This window comes from Pristis pectinata, chromosome 3 (assembly GCF_009764475.1).
Source record: "Pristis pectinata isolate sPriPec2 chromosome 3, sPriPec2.1.pri, whole genome shotgun sequence".
Taxonomy (NCBI): domain Eukaryota; kingdom Metazoa; phylum Chordata; class Chondrichthyes; order Rhinopristiformes; family Pristidae; genus Pristis; species Pristis pectinata.
This window is the reverse complement of record NC_067407.1, coordinates 132163838-132190123: the sequence shown is the minus strand read 5'-3', so window position 1 is coordinate 132190123 and position 26286 is coordinate 132163838. Positions and strand designations below refer to the sequence as shown.

General features: G+C 49.0%; 1 protein-coding gene across 1 annotated transcript in view; it reads left to right on the top strand.

Annotated features, from left to right (window-relative positions):
* The window catches only part of kif26ba (kinesin family member 26Ba), a 300195-nt gene that overhangs the window by 256596 nt on the left and 17313 nt on the right, over positions 1-26286 (top strand). The window contains exon 12 of the mRNA XM_052013184.1: positions 5130-8436. Within this exon, the coding sequence (XP_051869144.1) occupies positions 5130-8436 (3307 nt within the window). The remainder of the gene's footprint in view (positions 1-5129; positions 8437-26286) is intronic.

Here is a 26286-nt window from a genome sequence, read left to right as displayed (position 1 = left end):
GAAATAGCGAGACATCTGGATAGAAATGGTCCCATCAGGCAGACACAGCATGGATTCAGGAAGGGCAGGTCCTGTTTGACAAACATTCTGGAGTTCTTTGAGGATATAATAAACACAGTGGATAGAGGGGAACAGGCGGATGTTGTAGACTTGGATTTCCAGAAGGCATTTGATGACGTGCCACATAAAAGACTTATCCATAAAATAAGGATGCATGGAGTTGGGGGTAATGTATTAGCATGGATAGAGGATTGGTTAACCAATAGAAGGCAGAGTGTTGGGATAAATGGGTCCTGAAAAGAGACTATAGAGAATTAGGAAGGAAGTTGAGAAGTGGGACCTCAAAGGTAGTAATTTCCGGATTACTGCCTGTGCTAAGCAACAGTGCGTATAGGAACAGAATGAGGAGGAGGTTAAATGCATGGTTGAGGGATTCGAGTAAGGAGCAGGGATTCTGTTTTCTGGATCATTGGGGCCTCTTTTGGGGCAGGTATGACCTGTTCAAAGAGGACGGGTTGCACTTGAATCCCAGGGGGACCAATATTCTGGCGGGGAGGTTTGCTAAGGCTACTGGGGAGAGTTTAAACTAGAATTGTTGGGGGGTGGGATCCGTACTGGAGAGACTGGGGAAGAGGTGTTTGGCTCTCAAATAGAGGAGGCTAAGAGTAAGTACCATAGGCAGGTGATAGAGAAGGGACGTGTTCAGACAGGCTTGAGATGTGTCTATTTTAATGCAAGGAGTGTTGTGAACAAGGCGGATGAGCTTAGAGCTTGGATCAATACTTGAAGCTATGATGTGGTGGCCATTACGGAGGCTTGCATGGCTCCGGGGCTGGAATGGTTGATTCAAGGGCCGGGTTTCAGATGTTTCAGGAAGGACGGGGGGGGAGGCAAGAGAGGTGGGGGAGTGGCACTGTTGATCAGAGATAGTGTCACGGCTGCGGAAAAGGTGAATGTTGTGGAGGGATTGTCTACGGAGTCTCTGTGGGTGGAGGTTAGGAACAGGAAGGGGTCGATAACAGTGCTGGGTGTTTGTTATAGGCCGCCCAATAGTGACAGGGTTATTGAGGAGCAGATAGGGAAGCAGATCCTAGAAAAGTGTGAGAATAACAGAGTTGTTGTGATGGGGGATTTTAATTTCCCAAACATCGATTGGCATCTCCAGACAGTGAGGGGTTTAGATGGGGTGGAGTTTGTTAGATGTGTTCAGGAAGGGTTCTTGACACAATATGTAGATAGACCTACAAGGGGAGAGGCTGTGCTTGATTTGATATTGGGTAATGAACCTGGTCAGGTGTCAGATCTCTCAGTGGGTGAACATTTTTGTGATAGTGATCATAATTCTATCTCCTTTACGTTAGCACTGGAGAGGGATAGGAACAGACAGGCTAGAAAGGTGTTTACTTGGAGTAAAGGGAATTATGAGGCTCTCAGACAGGAAATTGGAAGATTAAATTGGGAACAGATGTTCTCTGGGAAAAGTACAGAAGATATGTGGCAAATATTCAGGGGATATTTGTGTGGATCTCTGCATAGACATGTTCCGATGAGGCAGGGGAGTCATGACAGGTTACAGGAACCGTGGTGTACAAAGGCTATAATAAATCTAGTCAAAAGGAAAAGAAAAGCATACAAAAGGTACAGAGAGCTAGGTAATGTTAGAGATCTGGAGGAGTACAAGGCTAAAAGGAAGGAACTTAAGAAAGAGATTAGGAGAGCCAGGAGGGGACATGAGAAGGCCTTGGTGGGCAGGAATAAGGAAAACCCCAAGGCATTCTACAAGTATGTGAAGAGTAAGAGGATGAAATGCGAAAGCATAGGGCCTATCAAGTGCAGCAGTGGGAAAGTGTGTATGGATCCGGAAGAAATGGCGGAGGTACTTAATGAATACTTTACGTCAGTATTCACCACAGTAAAAGATCTGGGGGATTGTAGTGGGGACTTGCAGCGGCCTAAAAAGCTTGAGCATGTAGATATTAGAAAAGAGGTGGTGCTGAAACTTTTGGAAAGCATCAAGTTAGATAAGTCGCTGGGACCGGATGCGATGTACCCCAGGTTGCTGTGGGAGGCGAAGGAGGAGATTGCGGAGCCTCTGACGATGATCTTTACATCGTCGATGGAGACGGGAGAGGTTCGGGAAGATTGGAGGGTTGCGGATGTTGTTCCCTTATTCAAGAAGGGGAGTAGGGATAACCCAGGGAATTATAGACCGGTGAGTCTTACCTCAGTGGTTGGTAAGTTGATGGAGAAGATCCTGAGGGGCGGGATTTATGAACATTTGGAGAGGTATAATATGATTAGGAATAGTCAGCATGGATTTGTCAAGGGCAGGTCCTGCCTTATGAGCTTGATTGAATTTTTTGAGGATATGACTAAGCACATCGATGAAGGGAGAGCAGTAGATGTAGTGTATATGGATTTCAGCAAGGCGTTTGATAAGGTACCCCATGCGAGGCTTATGGAGAAGGTGAGGAGACATGGGATCCAAGGGGACATTGCAGTGTGGATCCAGAACTGGCTGGCCCACAGAAAGCAAAGAGTGGTTGTTGAAGGGTTGTATTCTGAGTGGAGGTCAGTGACCAGTGGTGTACCTCAGGGATCTGTACTGGGACCCTTACTATTTGTGATTTTTATAAATGACCTGGATGAGGAAGTGGAGGGGTGGGTTAGTAAGTTTGTGGATGACACGAAGGTTGGGGGTGTTGTGGATAGTTTGGAGGACTGTCAGAGGTTAGAGAGGGACATAGATAGGATGCAGAGTTGGGCTGAGAAGTGGCAGATGCAGTTCAACCCAGATAAGTGTGAAGTGGTTCATTTTGGTAGGTCAAATATGTTGGTGGAATATAGTATTTAGGACTCTTGGCAGTGTGGAGAATCAGAGGGATCTTGGGGTCCGAGTCCATGGGATGATCAGAGCGGCTGCGCAGGTTGACTCTGTGGTTAAGAAAGCATATGGTGTATTGTCTTTCATCAATCGGGGAATTGAATTTAGGAGCCGTGAGGTATTGTTGCAGCTATATAGGTCCCTGGTCAGACCCCACGGAGTATTGTGCCCAGGTCTGGTCGCCTCACTGCAGGAAAGATGTGGAAGCCATAGTGAGGGTGCAGAGGAGATTTACAAGGATGCTGCCTGGAATGCGGATCATGCCTTATGAAAGCAGGTTGAGGGAACTCGGCCTTTTCTCCTTGGAGAGACGGAGGATGAGGGGGGACCTGATTGAGGTGTATAAGATGATGAGAGGTATTGATAGGGTAGATAGTCAGAGGCTTTTCCCCAGGGCTGAATTGGTGGCCACAAGAAGACATAAGTTTAAGGTGCTGGGGAGTAGATATGGAGGAGATATCAGGGGTAAGTTTTTTACTCAGAGAGTGGTGAGTGCGTGGAATGGGCTGCCGGAGATGGTGGTGGAGGCGGATATGATAGGGTCTTTTAAGACACTGTTGGATAGGTACATGGAGCTGAGTAAAATAGAGGGCTATGGGTAAGCCTAGTAATTTCTAGGGTAGGGACATGTTTGGCACAGCTTTGTGGGCTGAAGGGCCTGAATTGTGCTGTAATTGTTCTATGTTCTATGTTCTCTGGTTGGCAATCAGTGGTGAGCGGGGTGCCGCAGGGGTCAGTGCTGGGTCTGCAACTGTTCACAGAACACATTAACAATTTGGAAGAGGGGAACAAGTGTAGCGTATCTAAATTTGCTGATGAGACTAAATTGAGTGGAAAAGCAAATTGTGCAGAGGATGCGGAGAGTCTGCAGAGAGATACAGATAGGTTAAGTGAGTGGGCAAGTGTCTGGCAGATGGAGTACAATGTTGGTAAATGTGAGGTCATCCACTTTGGAAGGAAAATAGAAGATCAGATTATTATTTAAATGGTGAAAGGTTGCAGCACGCTGTTGTGCAGAGGGACTTGGGAGGGCTTGTGAATGAATCAGAAAGGTTGGTTTGCAGGTGCAACAGGTTATCAAGAAGGCAAATGGAATGTTGGCCTTCATTGCTGGAGGGATTGAACTTAAGAGCAGGGAGGTTATGCTGCAGCTGTACAGGGTACTGGTGAGGCTGCACCTGGATTACTGTGTGTAGTTCTGGTCTCCTTACTTGGGGAAAGATACAGTGGCTTTGGAGGCGGTGCAGAGGAGATTCACTGGGTTGATTCTGGAAATGAGGGGATTAGCCTATGAGGAGAGATTGAGTCACCTGGGACTATACTCGCTGGAATTCAGAAGAATGAGAGAGAATCTTATAAAAACATAAAATTATGAGAGGGATAGATAAGGTAGAAGCAGGAAGGTTGTTTCCACTGGTAGGTGAGACTAGAACTAGGGAACATAGCCTCAAGATTCAGGGGAATAGATTTAGGATGGAGATGAGGAGAAACTGCTTTTCCCAGGGAGTAGTGAATCTGTGGAATTCTCTGCCCAGGGAAGTAGTAGAGGCTACCTCATTAAATATATTTAAGACACAGTTAGATAGATTTTTGCATAGTAGAGGAATTAAGGGTTATGGGGAAAAGGCAGGTAGGTGGATCTGAGTCCACAGCCAGATCAGCCATGATTTTATTGAATGGGGAGCAGGTTCAATGGGCCAGATGGCCTACTCCTGCTCCTATTTCTTATGTTCTCATTGGAATGAAAAATAAAGTCTATTTTAGTGCAAAGTGATCGAAGTGACCATAGTGACGCTAAACTGTAGTGATCAGAGTTTGCTGGTTGGTTCAAGAACCAAATGGTTGAAGGGAAGAACCTGGTGGTGTGGGACTTCAGGCTTCTGTACCTCCTGCCTGATGGTAGCTGCGAGAAGATGGCATGGCCCGGATGGTGGGGATCTTTGATGATAGATGTTGCCTTTTTGAGGCAGCGCCTCCTGTAGATACTACCGATGGTGGGGAGGGATGTGCCGGTGATGTATTGGGCTGAGTCCACTACTCTCTGCAGCTTACGGTCCTGCGCACTTGAATTGCCTTACCAGACCGTGATGCAACCAGACAGGATACTTTCAACAGTACATCTGTAGAAGTTTGTTAGAGTATTCGGTGACAAGTCAAACCTCCTTCACCCCCTAAGAAAGTGAGTAGAGGGTTACTGGTTTAACGGGTGTTCATGGATGCTCACTGGCATTCTCTCTTCTTGCAGTACACCTCCAGCTCATCGGGGGGCGAGAGCTCCTGCGAAGAAGGAAGAATGCGGCGACCGACCCAGCTGCGGCCCTTCCACCCGCGGGCTGCCGGTGACCCGGACCTCCCTATCTTAAACCTGGCGGGCGAGCCCGACTACTCCTCAAGCAGCGAGCAGTCATGCGACACGGTGATTTACGTGGGCCCCAACGGCACTGCCCTGTCTGACAAGGAGCTGACGGACAATGAGGGCCCGCCGGAGTTCGTCCCCATCATCCCCTCACTGCAGAAGAACAGGAAGGAGGCGGGGCCGGAGGGAGGGGCAGAGAGGGACTGCCTGAAGTGCAACACCTTCGCCGAGCTGCAGGAGAGGCTCGAGTGCATCGACGGCAGTGAGGAGCCCAGCAAGTTCCCATTTGAGGAGGGGCCCGGCACCGACGCCCCCACCAGGCACGAGGAGGCCGACGCCCGACAGCCGGGGCCGGACCCCGCTGCCCCTCAGCATCCCAGCAAGGAGAGCTCCGAGGAGACCGCCCGGACTAGACCACAGGCTGGCCCAGCTCTGGCGACCAGCCCCTCGGCGCCTTCCTCCCCTGGAGCCAGCGGCCCCCAGCCCAGCCCGCCGAGAGGCCAGGCCCCCAGCGCCCAGGGTGCTAAGGAGGGCGCGGAGCCCAAGCCGAGGCCCATGGGCTCCCCAAGGCTGGGGGTGGCCAGCCTCTCGAAGACGGCGGACTACAAGCCCCAGCACTCGCCCTCCCAGCGCTGCAAGGTGTACACCCAGAAGGGCTCCCTGCCCAGCCCCGCCCCACCTCCACCACAACCCCAGCCTGAGACCCGGGCCTCCCCGGTGGGGATGAGCCCGCAGGCGGCGAAGAAATCAGGGGGGCCGTCGGCGGATCGCCCCCAGGGAGAGCCGGAGGTGATGGTGCAGCAGAGGCCGCTGGAGCTGAACGGGGAGGACGAGCTGGTCTTCACCCTGGTGGAGGAGCTGACCATCAGTGGTGTTCTGGCCGGCGGCAGGCCCACCAGCATCATCAGCTTCAACAGCGACTGCTCCGTGCAGGCCCTGCCTTCGGGCTCCAGGCCCGTCAGCATCATCAGCAGCCTGAACGAGGAGCTGGAGTGCGGCGGCGTCCCCGGCCCCCTCTCCGAGCTCAGCCTGGCCCAGTTCCTGCCTTTCCCCAAACCGGGCCTGGATGGGAAGGCACTGGTCTCGGCCAGCCGCCGCTCCTCCATCAGCTCCTGGCTAAGCGAGATGAGCATGGGCAGTGATGGGGAGCAGTCGTGCCACAGCTTCGTGGCGCAGAGCTGCCGGGGCGACGGCGAGGCTCTGGCCGATCCCTCAATGCTGGAGGCAGCTGGGGATCTCCCAGACGAGTGCCTGGCCTACGTACGGAGTGGAAAGTACTCCATCATGGACCGGTTCTTGGGCCTGCAGGAGAAGGGGGCTGAGACCAAGAGCCTTTACCAGGTGGCGGCCAATCACCACTGCAAGATTGGCGCTCTGGGGAAGGCCACCGGGCGCATCGCCAACGCAGCAAGCCTGGCCGACTACCAGGGCTGCTTCCCCCTCCAGACCGACTCCCTGGAGCAACCCTGCGTCCAGCTGAAGACAGTTCACCCAGCCAAGGAGAGCGGGAGCACCCAGGACCCTCCCACCCGGGCCTCCGACGCCAAGCTGGAGGGCGACCAGGCCTCGAGGGGGGTGAGCTTCGAGGACCCCTGGCTGAAGCGGGAGGTGGAGGAAGAGGAGGAGGAAGAGGAGGAGGAAGACGAGGGAGAGTCCAGGCCGGACGGGAGCCGGGGCGCAGAGCCCGACCAGGATAAGAATCAGGGCTGGGCGGAGACCGGAGATTGGCCCGGCAGGAGGATGGCGGATGGCTGCGAGACGTCGCTTAGCCCCTCCCCCAGCCAGGCCTCTGTCCTCTCAGTGGAGGGCAGCAGGGCTGGGAGCCGGGCCCCGGCCATGCCCAGTCGCCACGACGACGATGCGAAGACCCCGGCCCCACCCGGTCACCACAGCGACGACGCCGAGGCCCAGGCCCTGCCTGTTCGCCATGACCAGGCCCAGGGCCTGCCCGGTTGCCATGACGATGATGAGACCCTGGCCCCTCCCAGTCGCCAGGATGACACCGAGGCCCCGGCCCTGAGGGCCCCCTGCCCGGGCACAGAGGGCGGGGCCTCCCCCTCACAGGCTACCACTCCCTGTAGTCCCAGAACCACCCTGGAGCGGCGGCTGGGCTCCCCAAAGCACGGGGTGCTGCCCAGGCCCAAGGGGATGCCCCCACTGCCTCCCGTCCGCAAGTCCAGCCTGGACCAGAGGAACAGGGCCAGCCCCCAGCACCTGCCCTCCGGCCCGGTGCAGGCCAGTGCCCCGGACGACTGGAGTCCCCAGGCCAAGGCCAAGGCCTCCTCCGTCCCAGATGCCAGCAGCAAGGGGAGCAGTGGGAAGGGCGAACTGCCCGGCTCCCGGGCCAACTCCCTGAACCGGAGGTATGCCGGCCAGTACGACTGCCTGTCCCTGGAGCGGGTGGGCAGCCTGGCCTCCGTGGGCTCGAAACTCGGCGTGGGACGGGACAGCACCTTGCCCAGGGCCAGCCGGAGCCTGAACCGGGCCGGCGTCCCCTCGCCCACCCACCCGGGACCCCCGCTGCCGGTGGCGCCCGGCTCCTCCCCAAAGCCCGGCCCGTCCAAGATGTCGGCCGTCAGCAAGCTGCTGCTGGCCGGCCCCAAGTCCCGCAGCCTGTCGGCCTCCAGCACCAAGACCCTCAGCTTCTCCACCAAGTCGCTGCCCCAGTCGGTGGGCCGCAGCCCCAGCATGCCCTCCAACTCCAAGAACATGTCCTGGTCTACCCAGTCGCTCAGCAGCAAGCAGGGCCGGGCCTCCAGCCTCGTGGCCAAGCTCCCGCTGCGCGCCGTCAACGGGCGCATTTCCGAGTTGCTGCAGGGGAGCGGCGGCCTGTGGGCCCAGCACCCGCCCACGGGGGGCGGCGGCGAGCCAGACGGCCAACCCACCGACAAGGCCACGGCCCCCCAGGCCTTGCCCTCACCCTACAGCAAGATCACACCCCCCCGCAAGCCCCACCGCTGCAGCAGCGGGCACGCCAGCGACAACAGCAGCGTCCTGAGTGGCGAGCTGCCCCCGGCCATGGGCAAGACCACCCTCTTCTACCACAGCGGGGGCAGCAGTGGCTACGAGAGCATGATGAGGGACAGCGAGGCCACGGGCAGCGCCTCCTCCGCTCAGGACTCCACCAGTGAGAATGGCAACTCCGCCTCCGGACGCTGCAGGAGCCTGAAGTCCCCGAAGAAAAGGACAAACACAGGTAGGGTGACCTGGCGTGTCTTCTCTGCTCCACAGGGTAGGTGGGGGTTTGACCTACAGAGAAGCCAGGCAGCCCTTTTGTTTAAGCGTCTCGGCATCTGGGTGTTTGAATTCGCAGTACGGTAACAGGCCCTTCGGCCCAGCTTGTCTGTGCTAGCCAAGATGCCCACCTAAGCTACAAGCAATCTGCTGGAGGAATTCAGCCGGTCAAGCAGCATTTGTGGGAGGAAAGGAATTATCGACGTTTCGGGTCGAAACCCTGCCAAGCAGATTGTTTGTTACACCAGATTCCAGCATCTAAAGTCTGTAGTGGGTGTGCATCTAAGCTAGTCCCAGTTGCTCGAGTTTGGCCCATATGCTTCTAAACCTTGCCCATCCATTCACTTGTCCAAATATTGTAATTGTACCTGCCTCAACCACTTCCTCTGGCAGCTTGTTCCACATAGCCACCGCCCTCTGAGTGAAAATCTTGCCCCTCTGGTCCCTTTTACGTCTTTCCTCTATCACCTTAAACATGTCCTTTAGTTTTAGACTCCCCAACCCTGGGAAAAAGACTGGCTGTAAATTGCCCCTGGTATGTAGGTGAGTGGTAGAATCGGGGGGGGGGGGGGGGGGAGTTGATGGGAATGTGGGGAGGACAAACTGGGATTAGTGTAGGATTGGTGTAAATGGATGGTTGATGGTCAATACGGACTTGATGGGCTGAAGAGCCTCTTTCCCCCCTATATCTCTCTATGACTCTGTCCATGAGACAGTATCGGTGAGCGACCATCCTGGAAGGTTAAGGGTGCATCCACTGTTGTGTGCTGGTTTGTGCATTCAGTGGTCTAGGAAGTTCAGTGGTCCAGTGAAAAACACTATGATGCTGGAGGAACCTGAAGAAGGGTCCTGACCCGAAACATTGATTGCCTGCTTTTCTCCACGGATGCTGCCTGGCCTGCTGTGTCCCTCCAGCATCATTGTGTTTTTCACCTAGATTCCAGCATCTGTAGTCCTTTGTTTCTCTAGCAGCACTGCTGTGAGTCTGTGGTCACACACAACCCAAGCCAAACAAAGACTTCCTTCCCCAGCTAACCAGATGGGTGTTGGCAATAGTCCAATCATTTGTAATCACCATCCCGTGAGACTGGATTTTATTTTGTATAAAACTGAATTGAAATATCCCAAATGCCCTTGGGGGATGCAAACTTGTGCCTCCTGATCATTAGTCTTTGCCTCTGGACACAAGCCCAGCAACTTAACTCCAGTCGCCAATTTGCCTTCACAAAATCGGGATTGAACTTGGGGTGCTTTGTCTACAGAAGCAGTTTGAAGAATGGGGAGGTGCTTTGCTTTCGATTGAAAGACCAAAGTCAAACTATTCCCGAGGGTTTTAATACCTCCAGGTATTCACCAGAGGTTCCTGGATGTTCATTGGATTTTGTTTTAAGTCTTAGGGGATATAAAGGGGGTAGCAATTGCCCAGCGAAATGTAATGGGGGAGCAGGCTGGGATTGAAATCAAAGCAGGAGTTTTTTTTTTCTTTTTCAATCTTTTTATTAGTTTCCAAATTAATACAGATTAATATATAACCGATGATTGTACATGTAATACAAAGAGATTAAGAGAACAATCATGGCATAGATAATCATAAAGAATAGTAAAATATAAAAAAATCTTTAGATCTCACGATCTCTTAGTTGATGAATATAATATAAAAGAAAGGAAAGAAAAAGATTTATTGTGTATATAAAAGAAAAGAAAAAATTCCCCAAATCAATAAAAAATTGTAAATAATATAACAAACCAAACTAAAAAGAAAATTTCAAAGAAAAGAAAAGAAAACTGGACTGAAATTTCTCAATAGAAACAGAGCAATATTATGTCTTCAACTCCGTTACTCTAAATTGAAAAGTTATTGGAAAGGGATCTATATCATATGAAAATATTGAATAAATGGACTCCAAATATCTTCAAATTTAAGTGAAGGATCAACAGTAGCACTCTTAATTTTTTCCAAGTTTAAACATGATATAGTTTGAGAGAACCATTGAAAAGTAGTAGGGGGTATTGGATCCTTCCATTTAAGCAAAATGGATCGTTTGGCCATTAATGTAACGGTTAGCGGAAGCAGATAAGTGGCCAGACTCTATCCTTGGTAATCCAAATATTGCAGTGATAGGGTGAGGTTGTAAATCAATATTCAATACAGTTGAGATAATGTTAAAAATGTCTTTCCAATATTTTTCCAGAAGAGGACAGGACCAAAACATATGTGTCAGAGAAGCCACATTCGATTTACATCTGTCACATATAGGATTTATATGTTGATAAAAACGGGCTGGCTTATCTTTTGACATATGGGTCCTGTGAACTACCTTAAACTGTGTCAAAGAATGTCTGGCACACATTGAAGATGTATTAACTAAATGAAGAATTTTCTTCCAAGTCTCTGTAGGTAAAGATGTCTGGAGTTCACTTTCCCATTCATTCTTAATTTTGTCCAGTGATTCTGGATGTATTTTCATAATTAAATCATGGATTATTGCTATCAAGCCCTTCTGATAAGGATTAAGACCTAAAATTTTTTCTGTGCAAGAGCGTTGACAAACACTCAAGCAACATCCAAGAAAGAAGAAAATTCCAAATTAACCCTTTGGCTCTGTGCATTGGCAACAGCCCAGTCATTTCACTGTTCCCGAGTCTGGACTCTTTATTTAATTAACTGAATTTAAATATCCGAGATGCCTTTGTGGGATTTGAACTTGTGTGCCCATAATTGTCAGCTTTTCTGACTTGTTCTGGAGTCTCGGGAGTAAAAAAATTCGTCTTTTGGACAAACCTGAGAAAAACATTAATATGTACTTTGTTTTTCATTTTCATTTATATTTTGAGCACATTTATTTATTGGTGATGAAAATATTGGATAAAAAACAGTTTGACTTGGGTATGCAGGTGGATGGAAACTCCAGGAGTACATCCAAGCAGGGTTTACAGCAGGATGACGAGTATGTGCACTGTGATTTTATCCCTGAGGCATTATTGCCAGCATGCTCCTTTATTACCACACGGAGAGATAAGGGCAGAGGTAAAAATAAAAGCAAAGAGTGTTGGAAATGCACAGCAGGTCAGGCAGCATCTATGGAGAGAGAAGCAGCCAGCGTTCAAGTCAGTGACCTTGGATCACGAGGGCAGAGACTGTAAGCAAGTCACTGCAGGAAGGGATGCCAGGATATTGTTGTTCCTCTGAATCCAACCCAATTAATCCAAAGCCCCATTAAATCCATTGCTTGATTCATCTCACTACTCACAGCAAAATATTACTCTGAGCTGTTCATCCTTCAAATGCGTTCTATTAAATCAATCTCTCCAATAAATTTATCACATCATTGAACCCATTTCTTCCTAGTGTCCACCACTGCATTCAATGCATCACTCCATTGAATGCATCGCTCCATTAAATGCATCACTCCCTCAGATGCATCACTTCTGTGTATTCTCCCTGATACCCAAGTCTGTCAAGCATCATCTCAACTGTGACCTGAGCTAACTTTCCAATTTCATGCATTGGCCATAGGTCCATTGTTGTTCTTTGTCCTGGTCTTGAGTGCTTCACTCTCCATACCGGTGACATCCATATGACCTTCACCATGTGAGTCATTGACTCCTGAAGCCATTACACGCTGCGGTCGATTTCACAGCCACTGCCTCCATAATGTGTTTTTTTATCCCTGTGCCTAACCCCAAGCGGGAGTACCAGGATGTAGGCCTTACCTGGCCCCTCCACCTCAGACCAACCTGGCGCTGTTGGGAACAAAAGCTGGCACCAGCACAGCTCAGCATAAACACCAAGGGATAGGGGTTTAATTCAGTGATTGATGCAGTGGAGTGATGGATGCGAGTGATGGATTTACTGGAATGCTGGTTTACAGGGGAGACGGATATAATGGAGTCATGGATTTAATGGCAATTTGGATTCTAAGCAGAGTCTGATGTAATGAAGTGTTGGGTTCTGTGAAGTCATGGACTTTGTGGATTGAATGGACTGGGATTCGGTGGATTTAATACACCGGTGGATTCAACAGAGTAACAGAGACAAAGGAGTGACGAGTTCACTGGAGTTGTGCTGGATCTGCTGGGGTGACAGACTCGAAGAAGTGAATGATTCAGTAGAGTGACAGATTTACTGGCGTGGGGAATTGTTGACATGATGGATTGAGTGGAGAGATGGATTATCTGGACTGATGGATTCACTGGTGTGATGAGCTGGTGGAACGTGTTTGAAGGATATAATGAGTGGTAATGGACATCATGGGGAGCCCGACTTCCTGCACTGAGGGATCTCCTAGAGCACCGGTCCTGATGAAGTGCTGGATTTGAGAGAGTATTGGGTTTAATGCAGTGGGGAATTCAACAGAGAGGTGAATTTGATCAACAAATGCATCAATGGGATCTTAGATTTAATGGATGTGATGGATTCAACAGTGTGGTGGGTTAACTGCAGTGTTGGATTTGATGGACAGGTAGATGTAATGGAGTGATAGAGTCATTAATTGGATTGAGTGATGGATTCAATAGACTGATCAGTCCAAGAGAGTGTTGGCCTCACTGGAAAAGATTTAGTGATGTGTTGGATTCAGTAGAGAGATGATTTACTGCAGTGATGAATTCGGTTGAGTAGCAGCTTCAGTGGAGTCATGGGCTGAGAATCACTCAAGTAATGGATCCTTAGCGCAATGGCTTCAATGGTGAAATTGGTTCACAGATTTACTGGAATGGTGGGTTCAGTGGAGTTTTTTTGTTCATGGGATGTGGAGATCAGGGGGCATTTATTGAAAATCCCTTATTGCCCCTGAACCACAGAGGTCATTAAGAACTAGTCACACTGGTGGGCTGTAGTTGTATACAGGCCAGTCTGGGGAAGCATAGCAGATCTCCTTCTCTGAAGGACAGTAGTGAACCAGAGAGTTCTTTCCCACAGTTCAGTCGTTCCATTGCTTCCGTTACCATGTACCAGATTTATTTAATTACTTGAAGTTAAATTCCCCTGCTGTGTGGTGGGATTCCAGCCCCTGTTTTGGGACCACAAATCCAGAGTTCTTGGTGCTGGTCCAGTGTCTTCACCACCACACTGACACACCCCAGTGATGGATTCACTGGAGTGTAGAGATCAGTGGAGTGACTGATTGAACGAAGTGATCAATTCAGTGGACTGATGGGTTTAATGGAGGGATTGATTCAATTGACTGTTTGGTTCATTGGACGCATGGATGTAAAGGAGTGTCGATACTCAGTGAAGCAATGGGTTCAGATGGGCGATTGCTTTAATGGAGTGATTGGTTTAACTGGTGATTGGCTTAACCGAGTAATTGGTTTAACCGGTGATTGGTTTAACTGAGCGATTGGTTCACAACCTTGATCAATTCAGCGGAGTGGTGGGTTGGGTGGACTGGCGGATAGAAAGAAGTGATGGATTCGGCAGAGTGATGGGTTTACTGGAGCAATGGCTTCACATTAGCGATTGGTTTAACAGAGTGATGGGTTCACGACATTGTTCGATTAAGCTGTGATGGGTTCGGTGGACTGACAGACAGCAATGATAGTTTCACTGGTATGATAAGACGAAGGATTAGCAGTTATAAAGAGTCTCCTACAACCTTGGGTCCTCACAAAGCATTGGTGGGACAGTATGAAGTACTTTTGAGATCTGGTCACTGCCCTAATGTTGCATTGATAAGATCTGTGGGGAGGTGGGGTCTGGGAGTGACGGATTGATGGCAGTGATAAGATGGTTAAATCTGAGGTGTGATGGAGCTTTAGGTTTGCTGGTTTGCTTTGAACTCCATTAAACCAATCTGTAATGTGAAGCCATTGCTCCAGTAAACCCATCACTGCCGAATCCATCACTTCTTTCTATCCGTCAGTCCACCCAACCCATCACTCTGCTGAATTGATCAATGTTGTGAACCAATCACTCATTGGTGATTTTGACTGGTGTGCACTATGCTGAACCCATCTTATTTTGTTCACTGGCTGACTCAGGAAAACTTCCCAAAGACCTGCTGGTAACGGTGACCACCTCCTGCTCAATAGGCAAGCAGCCATCTCTTGTGGAAAGCATCTGAAAGACCGCAGGACCTTTCCCTGTGGTAGCCACTCAACCAGGCTCAATTCGGGAAAGTGCTCTCGAGAAAGGGCTGCCCAGATAGAGAGGGACTGGAACTATGTCCGAAGCCCCCTGCACAGCTCAGCAGTGGTGCACTGCATGGAAATGTAGAAGGTCACAATTTGGCCCATGGTGTTCATGCCACCCAAGAATGCTTCAGCTTAATCCCAGTTCCCAACTCTGGATCCACAGCTCTGCAGGTCACAGGCCCTCAGGCACTCATCCACGCACATTTACAGTGGTGAGGGCTTCTGCCTCCACTTATCTTTCAAGCAGCAAGCTCCAAACTCCTCTGCCCACCCTCTCAGTGAACGAACATTTTGATCCTTCTACCTTTGCTCCTGGTTACTGAGCTCTCTGCCATTGGAAATAAAGTAAAACTCCTGTAATCCCCACATGCCATCATCCCAAAATCCCAATGGTTTTTGGCATGTGGCTCACCAGTGTCCCGATCCCACACTCCCTTTCAACACACCAGGGGGAAAGCTCAAGTGGACATGTCCCAGCAAGGACAGGTTGGGCCAAGTGGCCTGTTTCCATGGTGTACATCCAACGTAATCCTATGATTATCTCACCCACATGCCTTCTTAGTCACCCTATCCAGCTGCCCCAGAAATCCGTGGACAGGCATTCTAAAGTGCTGCCATTGCTCTAAGGACCCAACCTGTCTTGCGTGCATCTAAAGTGCTGCCATTGCTCTAAGGACCCAACCTGTCTTGCGTGCCCTCTCCAAATACATTCCCTCAGAATTCCCCAGATTGGAATCCATTTGCCATTTATGCACCTACCAAACCAGTTGAAACTTCCCTTCAACCCAGAGCTCTCTTCCCCACTCACAAACTAATCTTTTTTTTTATTTTAAAAAACTTAATAATGGTAACATTCTTTATGCTGATGAATAGATTTTTGTTAGGCGAGGCAGTTAAAGTTTACAGAACCCCTCTGTGCAAATGGTGTTAAGAAGCAGATCTGTCATGATCTAATCGAATGGAATTTATTCCTGAGGGGATACAAGGCCCTGAAGTGGTATAGGGATTGAGTGGAGGGGATGTATGGGGATGGGGTGGGGGGGTGAAGGGTTGTGGGAGGGATGATCAAAATGTTACCCATTTTTTGCTCTCAAGAAACTCTCCAGGAACTGCAGCTATGGCAGACATAGAGGAGACCTGATTGAAACTCAGTGGTCTGAATGTCATAGTCATTGAAAGATACAGCCCAGGAAAAGGCCCCTTGGCCTATTGAGTCCACATTGACCATTTACACTAATCCTACATTGATCCCAATTTTTTTTTCTTCTTCCCCACATTCCCATCAATTCCCCCAGATTCTACCACTCACCTAGACACTAGGGGCAATTAACCTGCCAACCTACATGTCTTTGGGATGTGGGAGGAAACTGGAGCACTCAGGGTCACAGGGAGAACAAGCAAACTCCACACAGACAGCACCGAGGTCAGGATTGAACCCAGGTCTCTGGCGCTGTGACAGCGGCTCTGTTAGCTGCGCCACTGTGCTGCCCAATATCTGTTCCTCTGAGTACAAACTCCCAGTAGCACTTTTGGATAAATGAAAAACATGCTATTACACTTGCGTTTCTGAATTTGAGCCAAAAATTGAAGTGTTTTCCACTAGAAACGCCAACCTGTGTGAGCAGCGAGGCAGGATTTAGCCACACTGCTGGAGTACATGCAGCAGCTGATGTTACACAGAGTTACTGAGACAGCCTGTAAAATTTAATTGCTATTTTAACAGCAGCACTGTTGGATTCCAAATGGGGGACTCCCTTCACATTCCCATGGCTAAGCTTAACACGTCTCGTAAAGCATTAAGTGAACTAAGCCACAGATGGGGACATTACAGAGCTCTCTCGCAATCTAGCAGGCCTTTGGAAGACACAAGATAATATTCACAAGTGTTTCTGCATTGCAGCTTATAACACCTTCCATCTCTACCAGTCACTCCAACTACTCCGTATCACCTGCAAGCTCCAACCTGACCTTTTACCCCACCTCTTATGGTCCACCCTCTACAACACTGTTGATGCCCACTTCTATAAGCAAACTCTGCATGTGACCCACAGTTGTGATGTTCCCTTCCATAGCCTGGTTAATATTTCGAAATCCTCGATTGTATTTGCTCTGGATCTGCCATTCCCAATGAACTCAAGAGCCCAAAGATCAGGTACCATCCATCCTCCAACCCACTCCAGTGCCTTGGTACAAGGTATAACAGTGGAGTGCATGTTACTGGGCCACCAGCCAGAGCTGTGGGCGATTGATCCAGCGATACTGATCTCAAGCACACCATAGCTGTGGGGGAATTTAAACTCAGTAATTAAATAAGTGTAGCATCTTCCAGAACAGTTAGCAACATCGTGCACAAAACTATTGGACTGGTAGAAAAACCCATCAGGTTCACTAATGCAACACACAAAGCGCTGAAGGAACACAGTGGGTCACGCAGCATCCGTGGGGGGAAATGGACATTCGGGTTGAGACAGTCGACGTTTCTGTCCAGATGAAGGGTCTTGACCTGAAACGTCGACTGTTCATTTCCCTCCATAGATGCTGCCCGACCCGCTGAGTCCCTCCAGCATTTTGTGTGTTGCTCCAGATTCCGGCATCTGCAGTCTCTCGTGTCTCTGGTTCACTGATGTCCCTCAGGGAAGGGACATCAGCCGTGCTCACCCGGACTGGCCTTCATGTGACTGCTGAAAACCCAATATTCACCACCCATTGCATGACAAAGTTGTTCATCACAGTCCTCATTGGTCTAGTCCTTATTCTGTGACTGTGACCCCCGTTCCTAGACTCCTCAGCCAGGGGAAACATTCTCCGTGCATCCAGTTCGGCCAACGCACCACCCTGGAACCAATCAGGTGAATCTTCACTGCACTCCCTCTTTTTGAGTATCTTATTTTTTTAGATAAGGAGATAGAGTGGCTCAGTAGCACAGCAGGTAGAGTTGTTGACCCATAGCTCCAGAGACCCAGGTTCATTCCTGACCTTCGATGCTGTCTGTATGGAGTTTACATGTTCTCCCCCGTGACTGTGTGAGTTTCCTCCGGGTGCTCCAGTTTCCTCCCGCATCCCAAAATAGGTCGCTGTAAATTGGAGCTGTAGTTGAGTGGTAGAATCTGGGGTAGTTCATGGGAACATTAGGAGAATAAAAACTGGGATTAATGTAAATGGGTGCTGGGTAGTCAGCAGGGACTTGTGGGCTGAAGGGCCTGTCTCTGTGCTTGGGGGAGTGTGGTTTCCAATTATATTCCTGTCCTGTTATAAAAGAGTCTCAGAGGATTATAAAAAGGTTCATTACCTGCCCACTCCATGGCCATTCCCTTGCTCTTGCAGTAAAATATTCATTGTTGGTGAAATATAACAGTATCTTAGCAGCCAGTGGGCATATCCCTACTGGAAATGTATCCCTGCAGAGAGCTTGAAGCCTTCACAGACAAACAGAAGAGAAACAAAATAAAAGAGTACAAAAACAAGATCCTTTCCTCCGGCCAGGCACTAAATATTAAAATATGTCAGAAGTCTTATTTCATTGAAAAGGAATTACCAGGTCTTGGGAAATGAGTTCAATGGGTGGATGCCCTCCTGTGTGTGACTGAACTGAAAATGAAGCCTGTGTCTATACAGCATCTGGCAGCCCTTCCTAAGCACTTTGCAATGCAGCCCTGCTTGAGGCGTGGGTGCTGTCGTAATGAAGGAAACACTGCAAATTTGCGCACAGCAAGCTCCCACAAACAGCAATGTGACATTGATGAGGTCATCTGATTTTTAGTAATGTTTGAAATAAAACCAAAAAAAGCTAAAACAAAACACTCTGCAAGTTAGGCTGAATCTGTAGAAAGAGAAACAGTTAACATTTCAGATCTGGGGCCCTTCAACAGAACTGTGTTTTTTAAATATACCTTATTCATAATATACACAGTGAACATGATTAGGACATGTCCCCCTCTCTGAATTGGAATTCGTGGCACATATTGGTACCAATGACATAGGTAGGAAAAGAGTTGAGGTCCTGAAGAGGGAATATAGGGAGCTAGGTAGGAAGCTGAAAAGCAGGACCTCAAGGGTAGTAATCTCTGGATTGCTGCCTGTGCCACTTGCCATTGAGAGTAAGAATAGGATGATCTGGCAGATGAATGCGTGGCTGAGGAGTTGGTGCAGGGGACAGGGTTTCAGATTTGTGGATCATTGGGATCTCTTCTGTGGAAGGTACGACCTGTACAAAATGGATGGATTACACCTGAATTGGAGGGGGACCAATATTCTTGCGGGCAGGTTTGCTAGAGCTGTTGGGGAGGGTTTAAGCTAGTTTGGCAGAGGGATGGGAACCTGAGTGATGGGTCAGAGGTTGGTGCATTTAGTGTACAAGTAGATGCAGAGTGTAGAAAGACTGTGAGGAAGGATAGGCAGTTGAAAGGGTAACATTGCGTTTAGTTGGATGAGCTGAAGTGTGTCTACTTTAATGCAAAAAGTATCAGGAACAAGGGTGATGAACCTAGAGCATGGTTAAGTACATGGAACTACAACGTTGTGGCCATTACAGAGACTTGGCTGTCACAAGGGCTGGAATGGCTGCTGGATATTTCATGATTTAGGTGTTTCAAAAGGGACAGGGGTGGAGGTAAAAGAGGTGGGGGAGGGGCTTTGCTGATCAGGGACAGTGTCACAGCTGTAGAAAGGATGTCCTGGAGGGATCGTCCACTGAATCAGTGCGGGTGGAAGTCAGAAACAGGAAGGGAGCGATCACTCTATTGGGAGTATTCTACAGACACCCCAGTAGCAGCAGAGACACTAAGGAGCAGATCGGGAGGCAGGTTTTGGAGAGGTGCAAAAATAACAGGGTTGTTATCATGGGTGATTTCAACTTCCCTAATATTACAAAAATAAATAAGTAGTGCGAAAAAAGGAATAACAAGGTTGTGTTCATGGGTTCATGGACCGTTCAGAAATCTGATGGCGGAGGGGAAGAAGCTGTTCTTGAATCATTGAGTGTGGGTCTTCAGGCTCCTGTACCTCCTCCCCGATGGTAGTAACGAGAAGAGAGAATATCCCAGATGGTGAGGGCACCGCCTCTTGAAGATGTCCTCGATGGTGGGGAGGGTTGTGCCCCTGATGGAGCTGGCTGAGTCTACAACCCTCTGCAGCCTCTTGTGATCCTGCCCATTGGAGCCTCCATACCAGGCAGTGATGCAACCAGTCAGAATGCTCTCCACCGAACATCTATAGAAATTTGCAAGAGTCTTTGGTGACGTACCAAATCTCCTCAAACTCCCAACAAAGTAGAGCCACTGGCATGCCTTCTTCATGATTGCGTCAATGTCTTGGGCCCAGGATAGATCCTCCGAGATGTTGATGCTCAGGAATTTGAAGCTGCTATGCGTTCATTTTGCCATTAATTCAATACCTTCTCTTACAATGCATCATCAGAACTGGTAATGTGGGATAAATAGAGCCCAGGAGTCCAGGAGTAATTCCCTATCAGAACCATCTCTAACTGCATTATGGGGTGGAGGGGACAATCCTAAAGGATCCATATCCAGCAGCACTACAGTACTAACCGGGATTTGGGACTTAACAGGACAAGAGAGGAAAGTCTGGAATGATGACCTGGGATAATAGTGACAGAGGAGACTGATAGAAAGGTTAGAGAGTAGCAGTCCGAACAGTAAAGATTATTAATGCCTCCCAGGCCAGAGAGGTGTTAATGAGACTCTTCGTCCCTTTAAACAACAACCAACACACTAATGGACCATACCAGGGAAGGGAATTAATGTGAGCACGCCTTATGTTAAACACATGCTGCTCAGGGAAACAAATCTCATTTTCTATTGTTCAGGGTGGGCTGATTTCACACAGCCGACCGTACAGTAAGGATCCGGGTAATCACATTTATCACGCCTGGATTTAAGCTGCACTCTGAGCACATTTCAATTCCAGTGAGCTCATGGCCCTAGGAAATTCTGTTGACTTGTAAAGAGGAGTATACTAGGCTTTTGTTAGGAATTGAAATCTCTGTACATTATGTGTGATGGAATCAGACATTGTCAGGCCCAGTGTAAGTGATCCTCAGGAATGTGTTCTTGTCAATGAGCCTGCTGGAATTTTGTCAGCCGCCTGGCCTGTCCACCGTTGTGACAGGAGTGGCTGAGTGGAAGGGAAGTGCCCACCCTGTTCCCCATGACTTCACCCCTTCACATCCCCCTCAGCACCCGCTCACCCTCCAAAATATTGGTGCTCTTTTTGATTCCTGCTGTTGTACGTCCCTGGTTTTAATCACTCAGCTGTCAGTGGCAGGGTTTCAGCTCCCATATCCAGCCTCTTGAACTCACACCACAAACCTCTCTGACTCCCTCATCCTTTATAACCTACTCTGGCTCCCTCGTCCTTTACAACCTGCTCTGGCTCCCTCGTCCTTTATAACCTGCTCTTTAACCAAGCTCTTGGTTACCTTCATGGTCCAAGTCATTCATTTTTCCTGGAGAGCCCTGCATTTCAATAGCACCTTTCACCATCCTACAGGGTATCCCACATGAGTGCCAACACTGAAGCATGTCTAGCACTAAACCCCACTGAATCCGCCTTTAAAACTGAGGTTTATAGCAGCTCCTTCTCGCAGAGGGTAGTGAATCTCTGGAACTCTCTACCTCGATGATTCTGGCTAGATCACTGGACGTATTTAAAGAGCAGGTAGATAAATCTATCTTTTTTTTATGTGATACAGTTTTACAGCAGCTAGAACCGCTGCCTCACAATGTCAGAGACCCGGGTTCAATCCTGATCTTGGGTATTGTCTGAGTGGATTAGAGTGTCTGAGGCCTGGGTTAGATCAGCCATGATCATATTGAATGACAGGACAGGTCTGAGGGGGCGAGTGGCCTCCTCCTCCTTGTATTTGAGTTGATGGGGGGGGGGGGATCCCCTGAATTGGCTGTGGCTTGGCCAGTCCAAGCGTGGGTGGCAGCAGCCTCCAATTGACCTCAGCATCCTTGGCTATGGAGCGAGGGCAGAATCTCACCAACTTTTATCGATGCACCATGGAAAGCATCCTATCTGGATGTATCATGGCTTGGTACGGCAACTGCTCTGCCCAGGACCGCAAGAAACTGCAGGGAGTTGTGGATACAGCCCAGCGCGTCAAGGAAACCAGCCTCCCCTCCATGTCTTTACCTCTCGCTCTCTTGGTGAAGCAGCCAGCATAATCAAAGACCCCACCCACCAGGGTCATTCTCTCTTCTCTCCTCTTCCATCAGGTAGAAGGTACAGGAGCCTGAGGGCACGTACCACCAGACTCAACAGCTTCTACCCCACAGTGATAAGATTATTGAGTGGTTCCCTTATAGGATGAGATGGACTATGACCTCAGGATCTACCTGTGACCTTGCACCTTATTGCACTGCACTTTCTCTGTAGCTGTGACACTTTACTCTGTACTGTTATTGTTTTTACCTGTACTACCTCAATGCACTCTGTACTAACTCAATGTAACTGCTCTGTGTAATGAATTGACCTGTATGATTGGTATGCCAGACAAGATTTTCACTGTACCTTGGTACAAGTGACAATAATAAACCAATACCAATACCAATAGTAATCTGATGGTTGTCCAGTGATCCAGCGGGGAATGTCAGCACAGGGCTGAGGTGTAAAACCAGAGTGGGGCTGCTGTTCCTGTAGCAACTCCCAACTAGTGTTGACCAACAAAGGACATCTCCCCGGAGTACAACCAGGCACTGCCACGGCCTCTGGCGACGGAGCGAGATGTCTGCTCCTCCCAGACTAGTGGCAGGGTGGAATAACCTGGGATATCCCCACCTGCAAGGCATGGAATGCCGGCAGTTCCCTTTGGAACAGGCAGCTTGACTCAACCCGGCTCAGTCTCAGTTCTCGCTTCTCGGTGGAGCGGGCACAGTGGCACAGCTGGTAGAGCCGCTGCCTCACGGCCCCAGAGACCCAGGTTCGATCCCGACCTTGGGTGCTGCCCGTGTGGAGTTTGCACGTTCTCCCTGTGACTGCGCGGCTTTCCTCCTGGTGCTGCAATTCCTCCCACATCCCAAAGACATGCAGGTTGATAGGTTAACTGGCCACTGTAAATTGGCCCCCGTGTGTAGGTGAGGGTGGGGGAGCTGATGACACAGTAGTGTAGTGGTTAGCATAACGCTTTATGGCGCCAGCGACCCGGGTTCAATAAGGAGTTTGTACACTCTCCCCGTGTCTGCGTGGGTTTCTTCCGGGTGCTCCGGTTTCCTCCCACATTCCAAAGACGTACGGGTTAGGAAGTTGTGGGCATGCTATGTTGGCACCGGAAGCGTGGCGACACTTGCGGGCTGCCCCCAGAACACTCTACGCAGAAGATACATTTCACTGTGTGTTTCAATGTACATGTGACTAATAAAGAAATCTTAAATGTGGGGAGAATAAAACAGGTTAGAGTAAGATAAGTGTAAATGCGTGGTTGATGGTCAGTGCAGACTCAGCGGGCTGAAGGGTCTGTTTCCATCTCTCGACAACTCTGAGCTGCTTCTGTGACAGGGTCCTGGATAAATGGATCTTGTGGGATGAAAGATTTGCGGTTCTTTGGGGATACCGCAGTGGATGGGACTGACTGTGTGGAACCTTCAAAGACCCAGTGGGGTGAATATCCTGCTGTTTTACTACAGTGCGGAGACAATTGAAAAGCAAATAAATGTTTATTATTTCCTTCTTCATCTTCTCCTGTTGAGGTACTTAAAGCGGTTACAAGTGACATTCCTGACAGCTACCCTGCAGTGCTTAAGACAGTTCAGGTCCTTAAGTGAGGATAATTTATATAGTTGGAAAGCTATCCACTCCTAGCCTGAGGCTCCTGTAAACAAGGGCCTTGGGATCTGTAAAATCTGCGCAGGGCGGAATCAGAATATCTGAAGGTATTTCTTCTCTCAGAAGGCTGTGAATCTTCGGAATTCTCTACCCAGAGAGCTGTAGAGGCGGAATCACTGAATATATTCAAGGTGGAAGTTAATGGTTAAACTACATGGGAGACAAAGGGTATGAAGAGAGAGTGGGATGTGGTGCTGAGGACAAGATTGGATCAGCCATGATCTTATTGAATGGCGGACAGGATTGAGGGGGGCCCCAGCCTTTTCCTGCTTCGTATAGTTTTATGATTTCCAGCAGAATAATTCATGCTGCATTTCTGTAGCATCTTTTAAAACATCCCAAAGCACTTCAAGGGCAGTAAAGTACTTCATGAAGTGTAGTTAGGCAGGAACCGTGGTATCAATGTTTGCAGAACAAGCTCTCAGAAGCAGTCAAATGACGATGACCATGCAATCTTTTCTTAATCAACGTCACTGGAGATGTGTATTAGTGATGAGGAATGAGAGCAGAGGCCTATGTAGGATGTGCTAGTGTCTGTCATGAAGTAGTGTCCCCGTGGCACAGTGCAAGCTACCCATGATCAAAGTATGCTATAAATCCTCTGTCTTGAAATTGAGTATAAAAGTCAGGAAGTCATGTTGCAGCTGTGTAAAACTTTGGTTAGGCCACATTTGGAATATTGTGTTCAGTTCTGGTCACCCCATTGCAGGAAGGATGTGGAGGCTTTGGAGGGGGTGTAGAGGAGATTCATCAAGATCCTGCCCAGATTAGAGAGTATTAGCCATAAGGAGAAGTTTGAACAGATTTGAATTGTTTTCTCTGGAGCGTCGCAGGCTGAGGGGAGACCTGACAGAAGTTTATAAAATTACGAAAGGCATAGATAGGGTAAATGGAGTCAGGGAGTCATACTTTTCCCAGGGTGGCAATGTCAAATACTAGAGGGCATAGGTTTAAAGTGAGAGGGGGAAAGTTTAAAGGAGATGTGTGGGGCAAGTTTCTTACACAGAGACTGGTAGGTGCCTGGAACGTGCTGCCAGGGGAGGTGGTGAAATCAGACACGGCAGTGGTGCTTAAGAGACATTTAGACAGGCACATGCACGGAATGGAGGGATATGGTTCATGTGCAGGCAGATAGGATTAGTTTGATTTGGCCTCATGGTCGGCACAGACATAGTGGGCTGAAGAGCCTGTTCGGTGCTGTACTGTTCTATGTTCTATCTTTGTGAGCCACACCATCAGCGTTCAATTTCCCCTGTACCTCCTGAGTCTCTGATTCTCACATGGGGCTTAGTCCCACAAGCCACAGCTGTCTTCCAGTGAATTGGCCCATCATTGATCAGTGGGGGAACTGACTGCAGGAAGCATCACTTTCCAGCATTAGGAAGGTGAGGCCTGGACTGCCCCTCCTCCAACACCGCCCCCCACCCACCCACGCCATAACTCCAACCCTTTGCTCAGCAGGACTGCTGGGTCCAGAGGCAGAGTTCTGGCTTTTACCAGTCCATGGATTAGTAAGAGCCCAGGAAACTGCTGGGAGCAGCTGAGTTTTGGAATATGGGAGCTGCCCATTGATGCTCTTTTAGGGGAATGTTGTATCGACAGTTCAAGTCAGGAGATTGGGGAAGGAAACAGCAATGTGGGAGAGAAGATTCAACTTGCTGCAACAACAACTTCTGTTGCCATGGCACCTTCCACAAGGCAAAGACCAAGGCACTTCACAGGAGGGTTAGCAAACTAAATTTGATACTAAATTTGATTTGATATCGATGATCAAATGTTTATTCGAAGGGGAGGATTTTACAGAGGATCTTAAAAGAAGAATTGGAATTGGTTTATTATTGTACAGTGAAAAACTTGTCTTTCATACCATTCATGCAGATCAATTCATTACACAGTGTATTGAGGTAGTACAAGGTAAAACAATACAGAATGCAGAGAGGTCTAACAGGGAATACATGTCTGCAATGTACTGCACTGCTGTTACAAAAAGCTAATTTTCATGGCATTTATACCCTGTGTATCTATGCCTATGACAGGAAACTTGAACTTGGACATCTGAAGCTATGGCCACCCGTGGCGGAGCAATTAAATTTGGGGATTACCATGAGGCTGTATGTGGAGGAGTTGAAGTGTTTTGAGGCTAATTCACCAACAGAGAAGTTTGGAACAATAACGTTAAAACAGAACAACGCCACCAGAGTGGACTTGGTATCCCTCCAAGTGCTGGGAACCGTGTCATTGAACCTGGGGGCACTGGTCAGTGTGATGTTGGGATGTAGTTGTGAACTCTCGTAGGTTTCATGTGGAGTTGACTGTTATGGTTGAACTTGGGAGTCAGTTTCCCTGGTGCTTGTCAGCGAGGTATTTCTGAGGTTTGCATCATGATAAGAATGCTATGTGAAGATAACAAATTTTCAGAGGGTTGAGATTGTGCTTGGGTGTTTGGACAGATGGAACTAAAGCTCAGGCACAAAGTGTGCATGTTGAATGGCAGTTATCAACTAATTAGCTCCACTGATGATCCTCTCAATCAGTGGTCTCCAAGTTCATAGCTAAATAGCATTGATTTTAGTACTTTGTCCTGTGGCACAGTGGCAGAGTTGGTGGAGCTGCTGCCTCACAGCTCCAGCAATCCTGGTTCAATCCTGACCTCCGGTGCTGTTTGCGTGGAGTTTGCACGTTCTCCCTGTGACCGTGTGGGCTTCCTCCGGGTGCTCCGGTTTCCTCCCACATCCCAAGGACGTGCAGGTTGGTAGGTTGGTTGGACACTGTAAGTTACCTCTGGTGTGCAGTTAATGCTAGAATCAGAGGGGAGTTGTTGGGAACATGGGGA